General features: G+C 44.7%; 1 protein-coding gene across 1 annotated transcript; it reads left to right on the top strand.

The window, feature by feature from the left end:
* Window positions 1–756: 756 nt before the first annotated feature.
* On the top strand, window positions 757–19780 carry KCTD20 (potassium channel tetramerization domain containing 20). The gene is made up of 7 exons (XM_056137354.1): window positions 757–962; window positions 6346–6619; window positions 9794–9896; window positions 10570–10690; window positions 11661–11858; window positions 13580–13690; window positions 15597–19780. Exons 1-7 carry the CDS (start codon window positions 788–790, stop codon window positions 15887–15889), a joined length of 1275 nt encoding a protein of 424 aa, XP_055993329.1. The 5' UTR covers window positions 757–787; the 3' UTR covers window positions 15890–19780.
* The last annotated feature ends 1206 nt before the right edge of the window (window positions 19781–20986 follow it).

Below are 20986 nucleotides of genomic sequence, written 5' to 3'. Positions count from 1 at the left end.
CAGGGATCACTCCTGGCAGGGCTCTGGGGACCATATGGGGTTCTGGGAATCGAACCCAGGTTGGCCACGTGCAATGCAAGTTCCCTACCCTCTGTACTATCACTGTAGCCCCTATTACACCACTTTTCCTTTCTCTTGAAAAATTAAGTTGAATTACAGGAAGATACACTGCTACAGAGTTGTTTGTGATTGGTTTCAGTCATAAAATGTCCCAGCATTCATCCCTTCCCCAGTGTACATTTCCTACCACCAGTTTCCCCAGTTTCTCTCTTGCTACCCCCCCCCCCCCACCACCCGCCCAATCCTATCTCTCTTTGGCAATTTTCTTTCTCTCTCTCTCTCTCTCTCCTTTTGGGCTTTATGGTTTGTAGCACAGGTATTGAAAGGTTATCATGTATATCACTTCCTTTCAGCACTCAGTTTACACCACACTTGAATATGTACACTTGACCATGAATGTGGCCAAGATCAGTGGACTGATAATCTGTTATAGGAATAAAGCTTAAAATTACTCCTTAGTAACAAATCTTAACCAGTAGTATTAGTGCTTCGGTAAAGATCATTTGAATAATTTAAATCAGACCATTAATTAATTAAACCTGTGCCTCTCAATATAAAGTCACAAGTGTTTGATGTGTCCCTTTTCCTAAGAGCAAGAATGAGAATGGTCTCACTTTCCTATTGGCTTTCATACCCTGGAGTCTTTGGAAACCTCTTTTGAGAGCATTCTAAACAATGCCTAATCCTGTCTTCCAGGATTTCTCTCTGATCAAGCAGACAGTTCAGGATGCAGAGCCCAAGGATGAACGTTCACCGAGGCTGCGAGAGTGACAGGTTATTGCGGCAGGAGGCTGGCTGCCTAATGGATGAAAACCTAGTTGCAGTTCAAGAAAAAGAAACAAGTAGTGTGGCTTCTTCTGGTCTTCAAAACCATACTTACCCCGTGTGTCCCAGGACTGATGGTATGGCGATTTGCTCTCAACGGGATTGTAGGGGACTTTCTGACACTTGCACATCCACCTCATCTAGAAGACATCTGGTTTTTTTGCTTGTTTTGCTTTGCTTTGTTTTTTACTTAATTAACGAACTTAAAAAGTCATTGAGAGTTGTTTTAGGCACGTAGTATGTCAACACCAGTCCCATACCAGTGGCAGCTTTCCTCCACCCGTGTTCCCGTACTTTGTCCCCTGCCCCTCCTGCCACCTTGACAGGCACCTTCTGAAGTTCCAGTGGTTGCAGCTTAGATTTCATGTTTTCAGTGTTGTGAAGTCTGTGCTTTGGTTATTGTGATACCTCTATCCCACATCACCAGTATAACCAAAGCCCCAACCCTTGTTCCCCAATTTCTTTCCTTTCTCATCTTCTTTCTTCCCTCCCTTGACTTCTTTCTTTCTTTGTCCTTCTAGAGATCAGTGTTGTTTTTTTTATTTTGGGGTCACACCCTAAGGTGTTCAGGTCTTAACTCTTGGCTGTATGCTCCTGGCTGGCATGGGGGACTCTATGGGGTGTTGGGGATTGAACTCAGGTCAGCGGCTGTACTATCAAGCCCCAAGACATTTTTTTCCCTAAAAAGAGGTTTGCAGATGATTTAAGAAAATGCTAGTTAAGTTGACCATACCAGAGGATGGAATGTGTGTGTTCTATTACATCTCTGCTTCAGGGGTCAGAGAGATGGTCCAGCAGGAAGTGTGCTTGCCCTTCACACCAAGCTCAGCTTGTGTGCAATCCCTAAGCTCAAGGGCCAGGAGTAAGTCCTGAGCTCTGCTTCAGAGCCTGAAGTGTTCTACTTAAAACATATCTTAGTGTCCAGAGAGATAGTACAGTGAATAGGGTGCTTATCTTGCACATGGTAATGCCAAGTCTGATCACTGGCACCACCTATGGTTTCCCAAGTGCCAACAGAAGTGATCCCTGAAGCACAAAGCCAGGAGTGAGGATTGCTGGGTGTGGCCTAAAACTCATAATAGATTAAAAATAAAACCCAGTAGCCCAAAGTGGTAGTACAGCAGGTAGGGCGCTTGCCTTGCACACAGTCAGTCTGGGTTTGGTCCCTGGCATCCTATCTAGTTCCCTGAGCCCCACCAGGAGTGGTCCCTGAGCACAGAGCCAGCAGTTACCCCTGGGTATCAATGGGTGTGGCCCAAAAACTTAGCAAACACCTTGCAGTTGGAGTGATAGTACAGCAGGGAGGAGGATGTTTGCCTTGCTTGCAACTTACCCAACTCCATCCCTGGCATCCTATGTGGTACCCTGAGCACCACCAGGAGTAATTCCTAAGCACAGAGCCAGGAGTAAGCCCAGAAAATTGCTGAATATGGCCCCAGAACAACAACAACAAAACATGTTTTACATTAAAATAGGATATATTATAAGGGAGTCAGATAGTATAGCAGATAAGGCATTTGCCTTGCATGTGGTCTACCCAGGTTCTACTGTCAATACCACTATTTAGTCCCCCAAGTGCTGCTAAGAGTGATCCCTGAGCACAGCTGTGTGTGGTCCAAAAACAACAACAATAACAAATAAAGAACTTTGGTGATGCTTTTGTAATTAAACACTAACACTGTCCGCCCAGTAACATCTCCATGTGAGACTTGTTGTTACTGTGTTTGGCATATCCAGTACATCATGGGTAGCTTGCGCCTTTGCTGTGAGGGTGAGATACTCTCAGTAGATTGCTGGGCTCTCCGAGAGGAGAGGGGTGGGGGAATTGAACCTGGGTCAGTCGAGTGGCTGCGTGCAAGGCAAACGCCCTACTGCTGTGCTATCATTCCAGCCCATAACCCTAAAAGCAAAAAAAAAAAAAATTGTAATCATTTTCCCTTAATTGTCTCTATTTGCACCCACCTTTTGTATGCACTTGGCTCTAAGCCTGTTTTGCATGATATGTCATTATACTTTTTATTACTCAGTTTTGGCTTTGGGGCCACATACTATGGCATTTAGGACGTACTCTGAAAAAAAAAAACACCTTTTTTAAAATTGAATCACCATGAAATACAAAGTTGTTCATGATTGGGTTGCTGTCATCCAATGCTTCAACACCATCCTTTTACCAGTGTACATTTCCCACCACCAATGTTCCCACTTTCCCTCCCACCATAACATTCCCTGCCTGCCTCTGTGGCAGACACTTTTCTTCTCTGTGTCTCTCTTTCTCCCTCTCTTTCCTTTTGGGCATTATGGTTTGCAATACAGGTACTTAAAGGTTATTATATCCCTTTACCTCCTTTCAGCTCTCAGTTCTTGTCCAGAGCAATCATTTCCAGCTATTACTGTCATAATGGCCCTTCTCTGTCCTAATTGCCCCTCAACTCCTCCCCCTCACCCACCACCCTGACTGTGGCAAGCTTCTAACCATGGACAGTCCTCTTGGCCCTCGTTTCTCCTGTCCTTGGTATTAGTATCATACTATTTTTTTTTATATTCCACAAATGAGGGCAATCATCCTGTATCCTTCTCCTTCTGACTCACTTCACTCAGCATAATACTCTCCATGACTTTCCGTTTACAGGAATTTCATGACTTCATTTTCCTGATGGCTGCACAATATTCCATAGTGTAGATGTACCATAGTTTCTTTATCCAGTCATCTGTTTTGGGGCACTTGGGTTGTTTCTAGATTCTGGCTATTGTGAATAGTGTTGAATGAACATAGACGTTTCGATGGCCATACTCTATTACATCGTTGTGCTCCCGGAATATATTCCCAGTGTGGTATTGCTGGGTTGTATGGAGGTTCAACGTCTAGTTTTTTGGGGAATACACATACTGCTTTTCAAAATGCCTGGACCAGTCAGGATACCCGCCAGTAATGAATTAGGGTCCCTTTCTTCCCACATCTGCTCCAGCACTGGTTGTTCTTGTTCTTTTTGATGTGTGCCAGTCTCTGTGATGTGAGATGGTATCTTTCTGTTGTTTTGATTTGCCTCTCCCTGATAAATAGTGATGTAAAGCATTTTCTCATGTGCCTTTTGTCCATTTGTATCTTTTCTTTGAGGAAGTTTTTGTTCATTTTGTATCCCCAGCTTTTGATGGGGTTGGGTGTTTTTTTTTTCTTATTAAGGTCTACCAGTGCTTTATATATAACCTCTTATCAGATGGGTATTGCGTAAATAGTTTTTTCCATTCAACGGACTGTTTTTGTATCTTGATCACTGTTTCCTTTGAGGTGCAGAAGCTTCTTCATTTGATGTAGTCTCATTGTTTATCTTTGCTTCAACTTGCTTGGTTAGTGGTGTTTTATCTTTGAAAATGCTTTTAGCTCAGTGTTGTCGAGGGCTCTGCTTAGGGATCACTCCTGGTAGTGCTAGAGGGGTCATATGTGGTGTCAAGGATCAGACAGAGGTCATATGATACAAGGCAAGTGCCTAGACCCCTATGCTATGTTTCCAGCTCAGTGATGTATATAAGGTATGCTCTAACATACTTTATTTCACTTTAACAGTTATAAATGAACTCTTTAAGAGGGCCAGAGCTGTAATAGAGGGGATAGGGCATTGCCTTGCATACAGCTGGCCCTGGCTCGATCCCCAGCACCCTATATGGTCTCCTGAGACCACCAGGAGTGATCTTGAGTGGAGACAGGAGTAAACCCTGAGCACCACCAATTGTAGCTCCCAAACAGAAATAAATAATTCTTTAAGATATGTGGAGTGAACGTCATTCTTATTTTACAATTGAAACAGTTTTTTTTTTTTAATGTAATAAAGATGCAGAGAGCTACCTTACCATGCTGAGTGCACGTTGCATGCAAGAGTCTTGGGTTTGGTCCCTGGTACTCACGGTCCCCAGAGCGAGTCAGGAGTTGCCCCTGTGCACCACTTGGATGTGGCATCAAACCCGAAACTTGAAACAAAAGGAAAATGCTTTTAAGGGATCACTGGTGATATTAAGACAGAACCCTGATCCCATGATTGAATTCTAGTAGAAGGCCATTTGTACAGGAACAATGTCCTGCATGGTGTAGGTGATATCAGGACTCTGTTCTACACAGAAAAAGTCTGTTCATCTGAATTTCTAGGGAAAGTGATCCCTAGCCAAGTATGAGAGTACCCTTTGTAGAAAATAGAATTTTAAAAACTTATTTTTGTTTCTGTTTTGTTTGGGGGCTACACCCGTAAGTGCTCAGTGGCTTTGCTCTCAGGGATCACTCCTTGTGGGGCTTTGGGGGGCCATAACTATTGCTGGTGATCGAACCCAGGTTGGCCACGTGGAAGGCAAGATCACACTGGCCCCAATTTTAAAACTTTTGAAAACTATGGATATGGATAGTTTTGACACATAGGGGTAGTAGGTTCCTTAAATAAAACGCAGGAAATATGGAAATACAAATATTGTCTAGAGATTGAGGAGAACCTTGTGCATGGCCAACTCCTGTTTGATCCCTGACTCTGCATAGGATCCCTCAGGCACTACCAGGAGGAACACCTAAGTACAGAGCCAGACACAGCCTGAGCACTGCTGGTTGTGGTCCCTATACCTGTCCGCTATGCCCCCCAAGAGATAGATGAGAAAGAGATGGTCTCTGAAGCCAGACTGGGAGGTTATGGGGATGTCACAGCAGACTATTGACTTTCCACAGAAAGTCTTTTTTGCTAATGTTTAATTTTTTAAACATGTACTTAATTCATTAAAATTTTTAAAAATCATTTTAATGTGTGATTACTGTCTCATCCCCACCCCACCTGCTAGCACACAAATATTGGAAAAAAAAACAGCTAAAAGGAATTTAATGTGTCTTCTAACTTGCTCTCGGCAAGCAGTTTTACCTGGATAGGTGTTTTTTTTTTAAATTTTTATTAGTGAGACATCATGAGGTATAGTTGTAGACTTACAACTGTTTGTGCTTGGGTTTCAATTATACAATGATCAAATACCCATCCCTCCACCAGTGCCCATTTCCCACCACCACGGATCCCAGTATCCCTCCCCCCCCATCCCACCCTGCCTCTGTGGCAGGGCATTCCCTTTTGTTCTTGCTCTCTTATTGGGTGTTGTGGTTTGCAAAAGAGGCAATGGGTGGCTATCCTGATTGGTCTGTAGTCTACTTTCAGCATGCTTCTCCCATCCTGGGAGGATCCTCCCAACACCTTTATTTGGTGTTCCCTTCTCTATCTGAGCTCCCTTTTCCCCTAGCATGTGTGGTTGGCCTCCAAGCCATGGAGTAAAGTTCCTGGTACTAATCTTGACCATTCTTGGATGTTAGTCTCCTATTTTGTTACTTTATGTTCCCCAGATGAATGCAATCTTTCTATGTCTGGATAGGTTGTTTTTAAAAAGAAGACAGGGTTAACTTTCCTGCCAGGCTTACTGTTACTTTGGTTTCTTTATATGATCTTTCAGACCTCTCACTGGACTATGTCTGCCCGTCAGCAAATCTTCCATTCCCTCACATAATGCCACTTCCTGAAGATATCCAAAGCTCTTGCTTCCAAAGTGGGACTAAACGGAACCATGAACCCTTTCTTGCTCCAGAACGATTTGGAAACAGCACCGTGAGCTTCAGCAGTAACACCCATTCCCAGGCACCAGAGAAAGTGACACTTCTCGTGGATGGCACACGTTTTGTAGTGAATCCACACATTTTCACTGCTCATCCGGATACCATGTTGGGAAGGTAATGGTGCCAGAAACTCCTCTATTCCCTGTGAGTAGAAATACTTGCTGTCTGTGGTCAGAGATAGCTGCTGTCTGTATTGCATTAATGGTGAGAATAAAAAGTTTTGCTGTTTTTTTTCTTTTCAGAATTCTGATAGCCATAGAGGGCAAAACCAGTCAAAGTCTTACAGCACTGGTAGATTGGTTATTTTAGTAAATTGAGCCCTCATAAAATGGATAGTGGTCAGAAGGATGGCAAGTAATTTGCTGGGTCTCATTTCTGAGTCTTCTGTAAATTCATTCAAAAAGAGCACTCAAGCCCTTCGTTGCCTTTCGTCACAATTTGTATCTCACAAAAGTTCCACAGGTCAGAGACATTAAGTGAAGCAGAGCTCAGGTTATGTTTCTTATGTGTCTGCGTGTCTTTAAAAGAGCTAGGAATGGGGCTGAAGCAATAGGAAAGTGAGTAGGGCACTTGCCTTGCATGCAGCCAACCTGGGTTGTTCTCTGGCTCTCCATCTGATTCCCAAAGCCCTGCCAGGAGCGATCCCTGATTACAGAGCCTGGAGTAAGCCTTGAGTACCACCATTCATGGCCCCAAAGCCAAAATAATAATAATTAGGCATGAGGCCAGAGCGATAGTATAGTGGGTAGGGTGTTTGCCTTGTACACAGCCTACCTGGGTTTGATCCCCAGCATCCCATATGGTCCCCCAGCACCACCAGGAGTGATTCCTAAATGCAGAGCGAGGAGTAACCCCTGAGTATTGCCAGATGTGACCCAAAAAGCTAATAATAATAATAATAATAATAATAATAATAGACAAATCTTCCATATGACAGAGCCAGAGCAGTATACAGCTGGAAGAGCACTTGCCTTTCATGCATGTTCTGGGTTTTATCCCTGGAAGCTCATATGGTCCCCTAAGCACTGCTAGGTGTGGGCCCAAAAAGCAAGGGGGAGTAGGGAGGAACTTCCACATGACAATGAGCACAAAACCATTTACTAAAGTATACTTTTGCTTGACATCTATTACCAGTTATACTTGGTATTAGATCTTGTAGTATCCTTTAATAAGAGGCCATGCTGGAGGCGGGAGCGATAACACAGTGGGTAGAGCATTTGCCTTGCACGTGGCCAACCCAGTTTCGATTCCCAGCATCCCATATAGTGCCCTGAGCACCACCAGGAGTAAAGGTAAAGGTAAAGGTAAAGGCCCTCCCGTTGATCGTCGATTTGCTCGAGCGGGCCCAGTAACGTCTCCATTGGAGACTTTGTTGTTACTGTGTTTGGCATATCGAATACTCTCGGTAGCTTGCCGGGCTCTCTGAGAGGGGTGGAGGAATCGAACTCGGGTTGGCCATGTTGGCCGCTTGTAAGGCAAATGCCCTACCCGCTGTGCTATCGCTCCAGCCCTAAGCCAGGAGTAAACCATTCTGAATTGCTGGGTGTGACCCAAAATGCAAAAAAAAAAAAAAAAAAAAAAAAAAAAAGAGGCCATCCCCAGAGTGATTGTGGGGATCACTCTCGTGTTGTTTGGCCAAGATGTGTGGATCTGATGGTTGGGTGCTAAGGACCTCTGCTGTTGGACTCCCTGGTCAAGCTCAGGAATCACTGGATGAGGCCCAGTGATTCCGGGGATGGCACTTAGGGCCTCATACATGCTACGTATATGCTCTAACACTGGAGTCATCTCCCAGCCCAGGAAGTCGGTCATTTTCTAATGCTTTCATCACTGTTGGAATTTTTGAAACCAAATCTTATTGCTGTTTTGTTTTGATTTTTAGCTTAATTGGTACAGAAATTTATTAGTTCACACAACTAAGTGTCCAGAGGTGGGAATGAACTTCAGATTTGGCTGAAACATTTGCTAATGTCATCAAGCACCCAGTGTATTATCAGTTCCAAAGAAAATCGTGGGTCATAGAATGGTGTTAACAATTGGAACATCATGCCGCTTCATCAGAAAGATGCCATCTGGAGGGAGGGAGGAAAGGGGGAAGGGGGGGAGGAAAGAGGAGAGAGAAAGAAGAGAGGAGAGAGAAGAAAAAGAAAAAGATTAAAAAAAAGAACTTTTCCAAATGCAGTCAGTGCTGAGTGAAAGATACAAGTTGTTCCCAGCAGGTTAGGAAACGAAATGTCAGTCTCCATTGGGAACACAAATCAGGTCAGGTAAGGATACCAGCTGCTGGTCTTGTTTTTTGTACCAGTTTCCCATTCCGCAGCTCACAAAAGTACTACCAGAGTAGAAAACATGGGGCCAGTTTAACTGTAGATCTAGATCTGAGAAAAGGGAGGAAAAATGGAAAAAGAAAAGCAAGCCCTCCGCTCTGTACTCGTGACTTCTGCTTTCATGTCCAAAGTAGTTTTAACCCCCCCCAAAAAAAAACTGCTGCTAAATGTGATAGCTACTCTCTTTCTATTTGACCAAAAATTACCATTATTTGAGTTAACCCTTGGAATGAAGGGGGCACTTGCCCTCAGAGCCCTACCGTAATTTTTTTTTTTTTTTAAAGACACATGAACATATCAGTGCTTAATAACACGGGTTTACCTATCAGATTACAGGTTGAAAAACTAAACTCCGGGCTGTAGAGATAGTACAGTGGGTAGGGCAGGGCTGACCTGAGTTTGATCCCCGGCACCATTTATGGTCTCCCATGCTCCACCAAGTATGATCCCTGAGAGCGGAGGCAGGAGTGAATAAACCCTGAGCACTGACTGCCATGGGTGGCCCCAAAACCAAAACAAGAAAAGCGAAAGAATTCTTGAGGATTGGGATTCGGCTTGGCTAATGCTGGCAGGAGAGAGAGCTCCAGAACAGGAGGCACCTGTCTGCCTGAGCTGCAGATGTGGAGGAAGATTCCTAGGGAGTTGCAAGGGCATAAGAGACAACTCTCACACGCTTGGAGATTTTCCCAGCAAAGCCAACGCTGCAGATGATTTTTTTCCTTCACTTTCTGTCGTAGAAGCTCACTAGAGATGAACCGTAAGGACTTGTAGCTTCATTCTTGATGCCTTCTTTTCCCTGTCTAGAGAATTTCCTAAGTCTTACCTTGTAGGGGTTGAGTCCCAGTGTTTATTTTAAAATATGCTCTCAGAATAGAGTGGACTCCTCCAGAATGAGGTGAGGAAGGGAAATCTCAGAGCAGAACCCTGGAGAAGGTAACAGTGTGGCCTGGGTGTCTTGCAGGATGTTTGGACCAGGAAGAGAATATAATTTCACCAGGCCCAATGAGAAGGGAGAGTATGAGATTGCTGAAGGAATCAGCGCGACCGTATTCCGAACTGTGCTGGTGTGTATTAGCCTTTTGTTACATCCTTTTTCTGGGAGGTGGGGTGCTTGGGGCTGCTCCTGTACTTGATGTTCAAGAGTTGATTCTAGTGATGCCAGGGGGCTGTGCCATGCCAGGGAGCAGCTTGGACCTCCTGCATGCCCAGGCCCTGGGTACACCTCAGGATGTTGTGAGTTCTGCTCCATACCACAGCATTAACCCATTGCCGCCAAAACGGCAATTCCTCTTAATTAAACCACATTGAAGTATGGGCCACCAGTGATACATGCATCAGTATACGAAAGCTAAAATCAAAATGGCAAAGTGAGTAACGAAGTTTTTTTGGTGTCCCAGTATATATATGTTTACTGGCAGGGGCACACAAAGCCAAAAACTTTGAGAGTTCCATCAAACCAAAGTACTGAGGAATCCCTATAATTTTCCTTCATTGCCTTTCTCTGTTTCTTATTCCTGTATCTCTAAAGTCCTTCTCGTTTGTATGGTCTCTGTCGGGTAGTCAGATTACCATTAAATACATCAGGTCATTCTGGAGCCACGCCGCCACTGAATGAATCAACTTAGTGGTGATAGTTCCAATGATCGTTCCTGCTATAAAGCCAGCAATGCGTCAGGGGTTGAAGAGGTGCTTTTCATTTTGTGTTTCATCTGTTTCTTCTTTCTTATTTATTTACAGGACTATTATAAAACTGGTATTATCAATTGTCCTGATGGCATCTCTATCCCCGACCTCAGAGATACATGTGATTACCTCTGCATTAACTTTGACTTCAACACTATCCGGTGTCAAGATCTGAGTAAGTACAGAGCAGTTGCCAAGTTGTATTTAAGCAACTAAACTTTGCATATGCTTAGAATTAACTCTTTAATATATTTTTATTAAAGGTTAAAAGTCATCTGCAGGGCAGAGATATATTGCTAACCTTTCTTGTTCAAAGCTCTAGGAGAAAGTTAAATAAAAAACATGTAATGGGTTCTAACTTGAGCTTGCCTCATGGGTCACTAAGCTAATTGCTTCCTTTCTTAGATCTTGGTGTCTCGGCTCTAACAGATTAAGAGATACTGATTTTCTGATACGAAGGCTTAGTAATAAAATCAAGTAGCATAAATTAACTGGAGTCTTCTGGGGAGGCGGGGTGCTTGGGGCTGCTTCTGTACTTGATGTTCAAGAGTTGATTCTAGTGATGCCGGGGGGTTGTGCCATGCCAGGGAGCAGCCTGGACCTCCTGCACGCCCAGGCCCTGGGTACACCTCAAGATGTGAGTTCTGTTCCATACTACAATGTTAATCATTTAATCATAGTCACTGTCACTGTTTCCAGTTGTTCATCGATTTGCTTGAGCGGGCACCTGTAATGTCTCCATTGTGAGACTGTTACTGTTTTTAGCATATCAAATATGTCACGGGGAGCTTGTGAGGCTTTAGCCGTGCGGCAGAATATTCTCAGTAGCTTGCAGGGCTCTTCGGGAGGGGCGGAGGAATTGAACCTGGGTCGGCCGCGTGCAAGGCGAATGCCCTACAAACTATGCTGTCACTCTGCAATCATAATACTCAGGCATTATTAAATATGAGTAAATTGAAGGGTGGTATAATATGATGGATTTCCAACAAGTCTAACGAACTGTTTAGTGTTGCCTTGAAACAAGAAGCTGTCTTTCTCAGGTCCATGACCATGATGACAGCTACCGTGATTACCTCAGGCTTTCCCTCTCCAGCCCGTGTGCGTTGGGAATGGATAGGGTGCTCACCTGCACCTCTTCTCCCCAGGTGCTCTGCTGCATGAACTGTCAAACGATGGTGCTCACAAGCAGTTTGATCACTACCTCGAGGAGCTCATCCTGCCCATCATGGTGGGCTGTGCCAAGAAAGGGGAGCGAGAATGCCACATCGTTGTGCTAACAGATGAGGATTCTGTGGACTGGGATGAAGACCACCCCCCACCCATGGGCGAAGAATATTCCCAAAGTAGGAAACCCTTGTATGGCTCAGATGCTTTCCGCAAGGAACATGCTGCCGAGAGGAGCAGCTGAGCCTGAGAGCCTGTGGGCACCTTGGGGAGAGGATGGCCCAGCTGTGGCAGCTGACTGAGGCTGGGTACTAGCACTGCCCAGATAGTGCTGCCCCTGCCACCTGGTGCTGTGCCGCTCCCCAGGCAGCACCCTGCATGGGGCGGGAGGGGTCATTCCTTTCATTTTTAAATTCTTCTTAGTTACTAGTGATTCAAAATTCAGAAAGTGCACAAGATAATTGGAAAGTTTCCACTTCTGCTGCTTCAGTTTTCCTTCTCAGCTGCTTTTATATCCTTCTCGGTGCAACTGCATACTCTTTTTCTTTTTTATAAATGGTACCCTGTTACACAGGCTGTTCTGTATTACCCCTTACATCAGAAGCCTCACTTTCATTGCTTTACAGTAGTCCATTACATGATCATCATCATGTGGATTTAGCCATCCTGGCTCATGGGCACTTAAGGTCACAGCACCCAAATTCGCACTTAACAAATAATGTCAGTGAAACAGGCTTTTCACACACATCTGTCTCTGAAGAATACTGTTACTAGAGATGGAATTCCTATGGCAAAAATGATTGCGCTTTTGGTATATAAGTTATCTTTCTATAAGGCCTTCCGTTTTCATTCATGAAACAGTAGGACGGCTTTCTTGTTCCCTCACAAGACTGTTGGACTTTTAACCATTCTGGTCAGTGAAAAACAGTTCATTTGAGTTTTACTTTGCATTTTTTTCATGTGAGGTTGAATAAATTTTCTAACTCCGTTTTAATTTACTGTTCTGTTAACTCTATCCTGCCTTTTCCCATTACACAGTTGTGTTGCCTATTTACTTGATCATTTGTGACCACTTTATTAAGAAAAGTTTGTGCTTTATAATACAGTTGCAAATGTTTTTGCCAGTTGATTATGTTTGTTTAGTTCTTGTTTTGTGGCCACACACAGTGGTGCCTGGGGATTGTTCCTGGCAGTGCTGGGAGACCATACACTGCCAGGGTTCTAACCCTGAGGCCTCTTGCATGCAAAGCATGCACTCAGTCTGTTGAGCTGTCTCTCCAGTCCCGGCACCCTGACCCGCTTTGAGTTTGTTGGTGGTGATATTGGCTATGTACAGGAGCTGTATTATCATTTTCTTTTTTTCCAACCACACCTAGCTGTGCGCAGGGCTTACTCCTGGTGGTGCACAGTGTTCATTGTGTCACAGATGAAAACTGGTCACATGCACATCAAAAGCACCCTACCTACTGTACTATCCAGTCCCAGGGCACTGTATTTTTGCTTTTGGGGGAGGCCACACCTGCCTATGCTCAGGGTTCACTCCTGGCAGGCTCAGGGGACCATATGAGATGCTGGGGATCAAACCCAGGTCAGTCATTTGACCCTACCCACTGTACTGTCACTGCAGCTCCGTAAGTACTGTATTTCTATGTGGTCAGTGCTATCAGTTTTTCTTTTATCTCACAGCCAGAAAGGTCTGTCCCACCCTGAAACTAAAATCATCTCAGCTGGTTTCTTTATGACTGATTTATTAGTTCACATTCTCTCTGTACCCGTCTGGTAATTTTGGAGACAGGGCTCAAGAATACCCATTGGCCCATGATTGTTAGCTCCTCCCTTTTACAGAAGCCTTTACTACAGGACTAACTGCAGGCTTTTGTTCTTATTCATTTTGTTTCAGTTCTTTATAGCTCAAAGCTCTACAGATTCTTCAAGTACATTGAAAACCGAGATGTCGCTAAAACAGTGCTAAAGGAACGGGGCCTCAAAAACATTCGCATTGGAATTGAAGGTAATGAGTGTGCAGTCACTAGGAAACTTGTGGTCTGTGCCTGCCCCAGATGCCCCACCCCCTCCCATAGCATTGCTGGGGGGACCATGGTGATCCCCAGTATAGCAGGGCCTGAGCAGGGCAGCATTCTCTGATCCTAACCTGCCAGCCCGGTTGGCCAGGAACCGGTTGAGTCACCCCTAAGCCTCCTGAGCACCACTTGGGAAGCCCCTACTCTCCCTTTCTACCCGTCCCCATCCCCATAAAACCTTGGGATCCAGAGAACTAGCACGCCTACTTGAAAACTACATTCCTGACAAGTTAGAGGTGTATGTTTTTTAAATTTTTCCTTACATTTCTTTTCATTTGATTCCCAGTTGAAAATGCCTTCAGACAGCTCCAGGATTAACTCCAGTTTAGTGTGAGGGTAAAGGGTGCTGATGGATGGGAGTCAGCTTGTGGGCTCACTGAGTGGGAGGCTGCTCTTCAGAAGCTTTAGGATCTTTCTGGAATTGGGCTCAAGATGTAAGAGTATTTCACTAACTACCTTTATTGGCTGAACCTTGAGCAGTGACCTCCCCCCCCCCAATCTTGGACCACACACAGCGGTGCTCAGGACTGACTCCTGGTGCTCAGGGTTCTTTCCTGGCAGTGCTTGGGGGATCATGTGCAGTGCTGGGAATGGAATCCGTGTTGGCTGCATGTAAGACAAGCACCATAAGCCTTGTACAATCTCTCAGAGCGCCCTGGAGTCATGACTCAGTGATTTTTAAAATGACCACAGAGCAGTGGTCTCCAAAGATTGGTCTCAGAGACTGACTTTTCTTGGGAGGTGCTGACGCCAACCTGGTCTCTTTCCAACAGTCTTTGATTTGTGTGCTGTATTCACTCTCGCCCTCACAGCAAAGCCTGGCAAGCTACCCGTGACGTATTCGATATGTCAAACACAGTAGCAACAAGTCTCACAATGGAGACATTACTGGGCCCGCTCGTGTATATCAGTGAACAATGGGAGGACAGTGACAGTGATTCACTCATACCCAGCGAACATACTAGACCTTCACAGAGTCTGACTTGGTATTGGAGGCAATTTTTGAGATAACTACTGAATTTCTACTGTGTTCCCTCTTGTCTCTGAAACTGCAGGAACAGGATGCTAGAGACCCATCCCTTTCCCAGGGCAGCACATCACACTGCTTTACATTAGAACAGTTTTCTTTGTAGCTGGGATAATTGACTCCCCCTTCTGTTCTCCTTAGAAGCTGCTTTGAGCCATTCAAATACCTTAGTCTGCACCACTTTATAGTTTTCTGCTAAACACTGCACATTTTCTTAACTACTTTCTGGTGACAGTCAGCCTCTCCAAGTAGAATCAGAGGGCTGGAGAAGCCAGGGTTTTCCTGCAGTGTTGCTACCAGTAACTGAAGATTGAGAAACGAACAAGGCTTTTCTCCCTCCATTAGAAGGGATAGAATTTTTGTTAATTTACTTCTAGTGGCTGGAGCGATAGCACAGCGGGTAGGGCGTTCACCTTACAAGCGGCCAACATGGTCGACCCGAGTTCGATTCCTCCGCCCCTCTCGGAGAGCCCGGCAAGCTACCGAGAGTATTAGATATGCCAGACACAGTAACAACAAAGTCTCCAATGGAGACGTTACTGGGCCCGCTCGAGCAAATCGACGATCAACGGGAGGGCCTTTACCTTTACCTTACTTCTAGGGACAAGAACTACTAACCTGAGCTGGAGTGAAAACAGCCTGTTGGTCATCAGCATTGGGAGGGCCTGGTCAGAGACTGGACACATCTCCTGTGGTTTTCCTATATTGTCCTTGGATTTGGGAGGAAATGTATGTGGTTAGAAAGGAAACGGCACCGAAGACAGTGAGCAATTTGCTGGAGTCCTGAGAATGGCCTTTTCCTGTTTCAGGTTACCCTACGTGTAAAGAAAAAATCAAGAGGCGACCTGGTGGCCGATCTGAAGTGATCTATAACTATGTGCAGCGCCCCTTTATCCAGATGTCATGGGAAAAGGAAGAAGGGAAGAGTCGTCATGTGGATTTCCAGTGTGTTCGGAGCAAATCACTCACTAATCTGGTGGCTGCTGGGGAGGATGTCTTGGAAGACCAGGAGATACTAATGCACCACCCACCACAGGTGGATGAACTGGACCGATTGAATGCCCCGCTCTCTCAGATGGCTTCTAATGACTTTCAGGAGTAGGGCCAACTGTGGGTCCACCCTTCTTCGGAGCTTTTCTCTGTCTGGGATGCTCAGAGCTGAGCCTCACCCTGGTTTGTCTCCCCATCCTTTCCCTTTCTCCCATAATTAATGTGTGTCCTTTCCAGGAAGTCTGTGCCTCTGCTGCAGGGGTGGAAAAGCACTCACTGGTAACGGAACTACCAGCTTTGCACCAGCTTGAAATTGGGGGGTTGGTGCTGTTTAGTCTACAAAACTACCGAAGCAGGAAAGGAAGTCAAGACTCCTCTTGCCTCATACTCAGCAGAGCTGTCCTCACTCTTGAAACTCTGTCCTTGGGTTTTGTTGTGTTTTGTTTTATACCAGGCAAATGACTTAGCAGCAAAGGGACCAAACAAAAGGAGACAATCTCTAGCTCTACAAGCAGGATGTTCACTAGGTATTAAAGAAAATGCCTCTGCATTGAGATGGCGTCTGGATAGAACCAGGCCTCATTCGATGTGTCCAAGAGGAAACTTTTAACAGCTTATATTTGGTTTTGTTTCTTATTATGCAATGAACAATCCAAAGCCATAGATTCTTTGACAGGATGGATAATAGTGTAACAGTGTTTAGGAAATTTAATATTTAATTTGTTTTTCAGCCCAAACAGACTGTTTGGAATGAAAGAGCCTCTCAGATAAGGCTACTTTGCTATCTTGGCTTGTACTCTGGTATGAAGTCACAGGTCTACTCTCCAGCACAGCACACTGCTCGTTGTTGTGGTTTGGAGATCTTTAGGACAGAGAACATACAGGCTTTTAAGATCTGGCTGGAAATTTCTCACACATGCTGAGTTTTTCAATAGAAAGTTGTAAGGGAACGAGGGAAGCATTTGGGAGTGAAACTGGAAGAGAAACGTCACCTAGCCTGGCTTTATACTGGTGCAGTTTTTTTCATACTATGGAGTTTGAAGTACCAGGACACTTTAGTTTTTAAACTAGTCCACTGCTCACCCACTGGCTAAGAATTACTATTGTCATCCTCAAAGGATGAATGAGCTAAAGGGACTTGGGGCCTAGTAATCTGATGTCAGCTGTTAGTAATACATGCTATATGACAAGTCCCAAGCCCTGCTCCCACCCCCACCCCCTTGGTAATGAACTACCTTCCCTTGGTGTTTCCATGGCTGGTAACAGTAGACCTTAGAGTCTAGAACTGTAAGTGTATGTCTTGAGAACGTCTCCCAATGTGAAAGTTAGCCTTCCAAACTTCCAAACTTTCAAACTTTCAAAACTTTCAAAAGTCAAAACTTTCAAAACTTTGAAAAAAACTTTCAAAACTTTCAAAAGTCAGATGAACTGTTCTCCTGGCTTTGAAGAGTGTTCTTTGCATTTGCCTACAATATTCCTTACTCAGAAAAGCGTTTAAGGGGTTAAAGTGAGTCACCTCCACTTAAAATTCTGATTACCACTGGCACTTTTGCAAGGCTGATGGCCAGGGTTTAAGATTTAAGATTAGGATCATTCTCTGTAGCCAGTGGGTTTTGGAATTTTTGTTTTTTAATGTGATGAGCTGCTCAGGGTGGAAGAGCTGGTGGTAGGTGCCAGTGTGAATTTCATCAATGACTGTGGACTCTGAGTCTACAAACACTGCCTGGGCACATGTTTACCGGTGCCTGTTTCACTGAAGAAGGTGTTGAAGGAGTCGTCTCCTCCCCCAATGGTCTTGTCACTGGGCATCTGACCATTGGGCTGGATGCTGTGTTCCAGGCAGAAGAGCTCCCAGCAGGCGTTGCCAATCTGGACACCAGCCTGGCCAACGTGGATGGAGATGCACTCACGCATGATGAGGACTTGCCGGGTTCGGGGACAGGAGAAAGCGAAGGATCAGAGTCGAGGGTCTCCCACTAGCAGACTACCAAGGAGTCAGGGGGAACAGACTCCGTGTGGACTCCAGGCCAGGTTGTTCTCACTTGGGCGCCCCAGAGAGGGGTGGATGAGAGCCTTCCATGCCCCAAAGGATCCAGCCCTGGCAGCTGACCTCCACTATCCAACTGCCACCACACTCCAGGCCACTTTCTGGACCGTGTGGTTGCTTTGCGGCCGCATGACACATTAGACACGTCCTACCCATTTTCCATAATTACCACACCATATTTGATGGGGTTCAGACAGTAGGCAACAAAACCATAGAGAAATATATATATATATATATTTATAAATATATTACCTCTTGGAGAGCCTGGCAAGCTATCCAGAGTATCCTGCCTGCATGGGCAGAGCCTGGCAAGCTCCCCATGGCATATTCGATATGCCAAGAACAGTAACAATAACAGGTCTCATTCCCCTGACCCTGAAAGAGCCTCCAATCCTTGGGAAAGATGAGTAAGGAGAGGCTGCTAAAATCTCAGGCTGGGAGGAATAGAGACGTTACTGGCAACCGCTCGAGTAAATCGAGGAACAACGGGATGACAGTGATACAGTGATATGTGAAACCTATAATAGATTTGGCTTTGACCTTGTCCACCGGTAGCTGGCCATCCCAAATAACTGTTTGGTGCTTTCTTTATACTTTCTATTTTCATGCCACCACCCAGGAAGCTTGAATGGACTGTGTAATATGTGTTAATATAATTTATGTACTACTAAGTAAGTGTAAACAAGTCATCAGTAACACACTGATCAGTCCTTTAAAAAAAGTAAAAATCCAGATAAGGAATTATGGCATGAACTTGTACTATGCTGTGTAAATTCATTTCTTTGGGCTCTCAAAACTAGGTCATCCGCATAGTGCTCCAGTGTCCCACCTAACATAGACAGATTGAGCTGGTGTGCTTTGAGCTCCAACCTATAGGATGCGAGTGAACTAGAAAGCTGTAGAGGGGAAGTTGCCAGGTACTGATGACTGAGAGAAGAGGGGGGCTCAAAGGTTTCTTTTGCACCCAACCGCCTCCCCATCTGAGCTCAGTATCACTGTCATTTGATGGCTCCCCTCCAGCTGTTGTTTCCAGGGCCTGAACATTCCATAGGGGCAAACCTCTCTGTCCCCACAGGGACAAGAGCAAGAGGAGCTGCAGTTCCCTTCAGTTAACAGGGTCTGGGGTGTTCCTATTTGAAAAGGTGGAACTAAGTTTTGGTGTTTTTTTTTAAGTGCCTAAATAAGCCAGACTGTTTATAAGAAGTATTTTCATAAAAAAAATGATTTACATAGAATGTCTTACTAAGAGGCCTTTCAGCAAGCAAAGATGAACCTGAGTTTGTTCATGCATCACACCATGTAGAGTTGATTCAGAAACATTTGCCACTGAAAATCTGGAGTGGGCTGAGACAGTTAGAGTATGTCGACTGATTAAAGTTTTTTCCAAAAGGAAGGAAACAGGTAAAAGGGTAGGGATTCTAAGCTGGTTTACTGAACAGTATACAGCAGGCTGACATTAAACTCAATTTCAAGAACATGGTGTGATATCTAATGATGGTCTATGAAAATACTGTGGAGTAAGCCCGGGACAGATACTTTATTTGCAAATAGTGTTGCCTTGGGTCCCTCTGTCAGTAAAAACAATCAACACAGACTTTTAAAAACTCAAACTGTCAAAAAGAATAATGTGGCGCCTTACTTAATCAGTTGTCAACAGAAGTTAAGAATTGGGGTTCAATAATTTACTCAATGCCACTTCTTGCCATCGTTTTAAAATTGTTAAAATGGGCACAGTGGGTTCCAGCAGCAAACCTGATACCTGCATGGAGCGATGGAGCCACATTTCATTCTCCGGGCAGGAGTACCGCGGCAGAAGATTGTTTCCTCTAAGGCAAAATGCTTCTAAGTTTTGCCTTTTTACTTCGTGTTTTTATTGCACATGCTCACCTACCAGTGTTTACGAAATTCTCTATTTGGGATGCCTTTTCTAAAATAAAATACTACCGTTTGTGTGTCCATGTTTTGTTTTGATTTTTCTAGAAAAATAACGTGAAAACAAGGTTGAAAAAATTGAAGGGAGTGGTGCCCCTGATGCCTGAGCAGAACCTCTTCCTGTGCTGGACCACATCCTGCTATTACTGACGCCCACTCAGAGCCCTATTAATCAGTGCCCCGCACTTTACTTGCACTCCCCTGGGCCCTCAGATAGAAGACCTCACAAAGCAAATGCAAATTACAAAGGTCAGCTGACTCACAAACCTGTGGCTTTGATTTAAAGAAATGAGGAGCCAAGGCGGGAATGAAAGGCAGGTTTTAAAGGGTGAAAGGCAGGTGGGGCTCCTTGCCCCATCTTTTTTTAAAAATTTTTATTAGTGAAACTCCATGAGGTACAGGTGTAGACTTACAAATTTTTGTGCTTGGGTTTTAGTTACACAGTGATCGAGTACCCATCCCTCCACCAGTGCCCATTCTCCACCACCACGGATCCCAGTATCCTTCCCACCTTGCCTCAGTGGCAGGGCATTCCCTTTTGTTCTCTCTCTCCTTTTGGGTGCTTGGTTTGCAAAAGAGGAATTGAGTGGCAATCATGTTCCATCTATAGTCTACTTTCAGCATGCATCTCCCGTCCTGGACGGATCTTCCTAACACCCTTTATTTGGTGCTCCCTTCTCTAACTGAGCTGCCTTTTCCCTTAGCACGTGCAGCTGGCCTCCAAGCCATGGAGTAAACCTCCTGGTACTTATCTCAGCCATTCTTGGGTGTTAGTCTCCTATTTTATTACTTTATGTTCCCCAGATGAATGCAATCTTTCTATGTGTGTCCCTCTCTTTCTGACTCATTTCACTTAGCATGATGCTTTCCATGTAGAACCACTTGTATGTAAATTTCATGACTTCATCCTTTCTAACAGCTACATAGTACTCCATTGTGTAGATGTACCAAAGTTTCTTTAGCCAGTCATCTGTTCTCGGGCACTCAGGTTTTTCCCAGATTCTAGCTATTGTAAACTGCTTCCTTGCCCCACCTTGACTTAGTCCTCTCATAGGTTTCTGAGGCCCCTTCAGCTTTACTTTGCCAAGGCACTTGCTTAGTGGTAACGTTTCAAGCCTGTACCTCCTAGGCTTTCTCAGCAGAGTGGTTAAAAGCACGTCTGGAGCAATGGACCACTAACAATATTCAGTGCCACAAGGTTACTAGGACAGTTTAGGGGCCACACCTGGC

This window comes from Sorex fumeus, unplaced genomic scaffold (assembly GCF_029834395.1).
Source record: "Sorex fumeus unplaced genomic scaffold, SorFum_2.1 ptg000123l, whole genome shotgun sequence".
Taxonomy (NCBI): domain Eukaryota; kingdom Metazoa; phylum Chordata; class Mammalia; order Eulipotyphla; family Soricidae; genus Sorex; species Sorex fumeus.
The sequence above is the reverse complement of the archived record's forward strand: the minus strand, read 5'-3'. Positions and strand labels throughout refer to the sequence as shown.

Excerpts from the sequence above, each read along its gene's own strand:
- KCTD20 (XM_056137354.1), top strand. The coding sequence starts at position 788 with ATGCAGAGCCCAAGGATGAACGTTCACCGAGGCTGCGAGAGTGACAGG. Across the intron at positions 963-6,345 it reads CGTGTGTCCCAGGACTGATG|ACCTCTCACTGGACTATGTC; the intron begins GTATGGCGATTT and ends ATGATCTTTCAG. Across the intron at positions 6,620-9,793 it reads CCGGATACCATGTTGGGAAG|GATGTTTGGACCAGGAAGAG; the intron begins GTAATGGTGCCA and ends GGTGTCTTGCAG.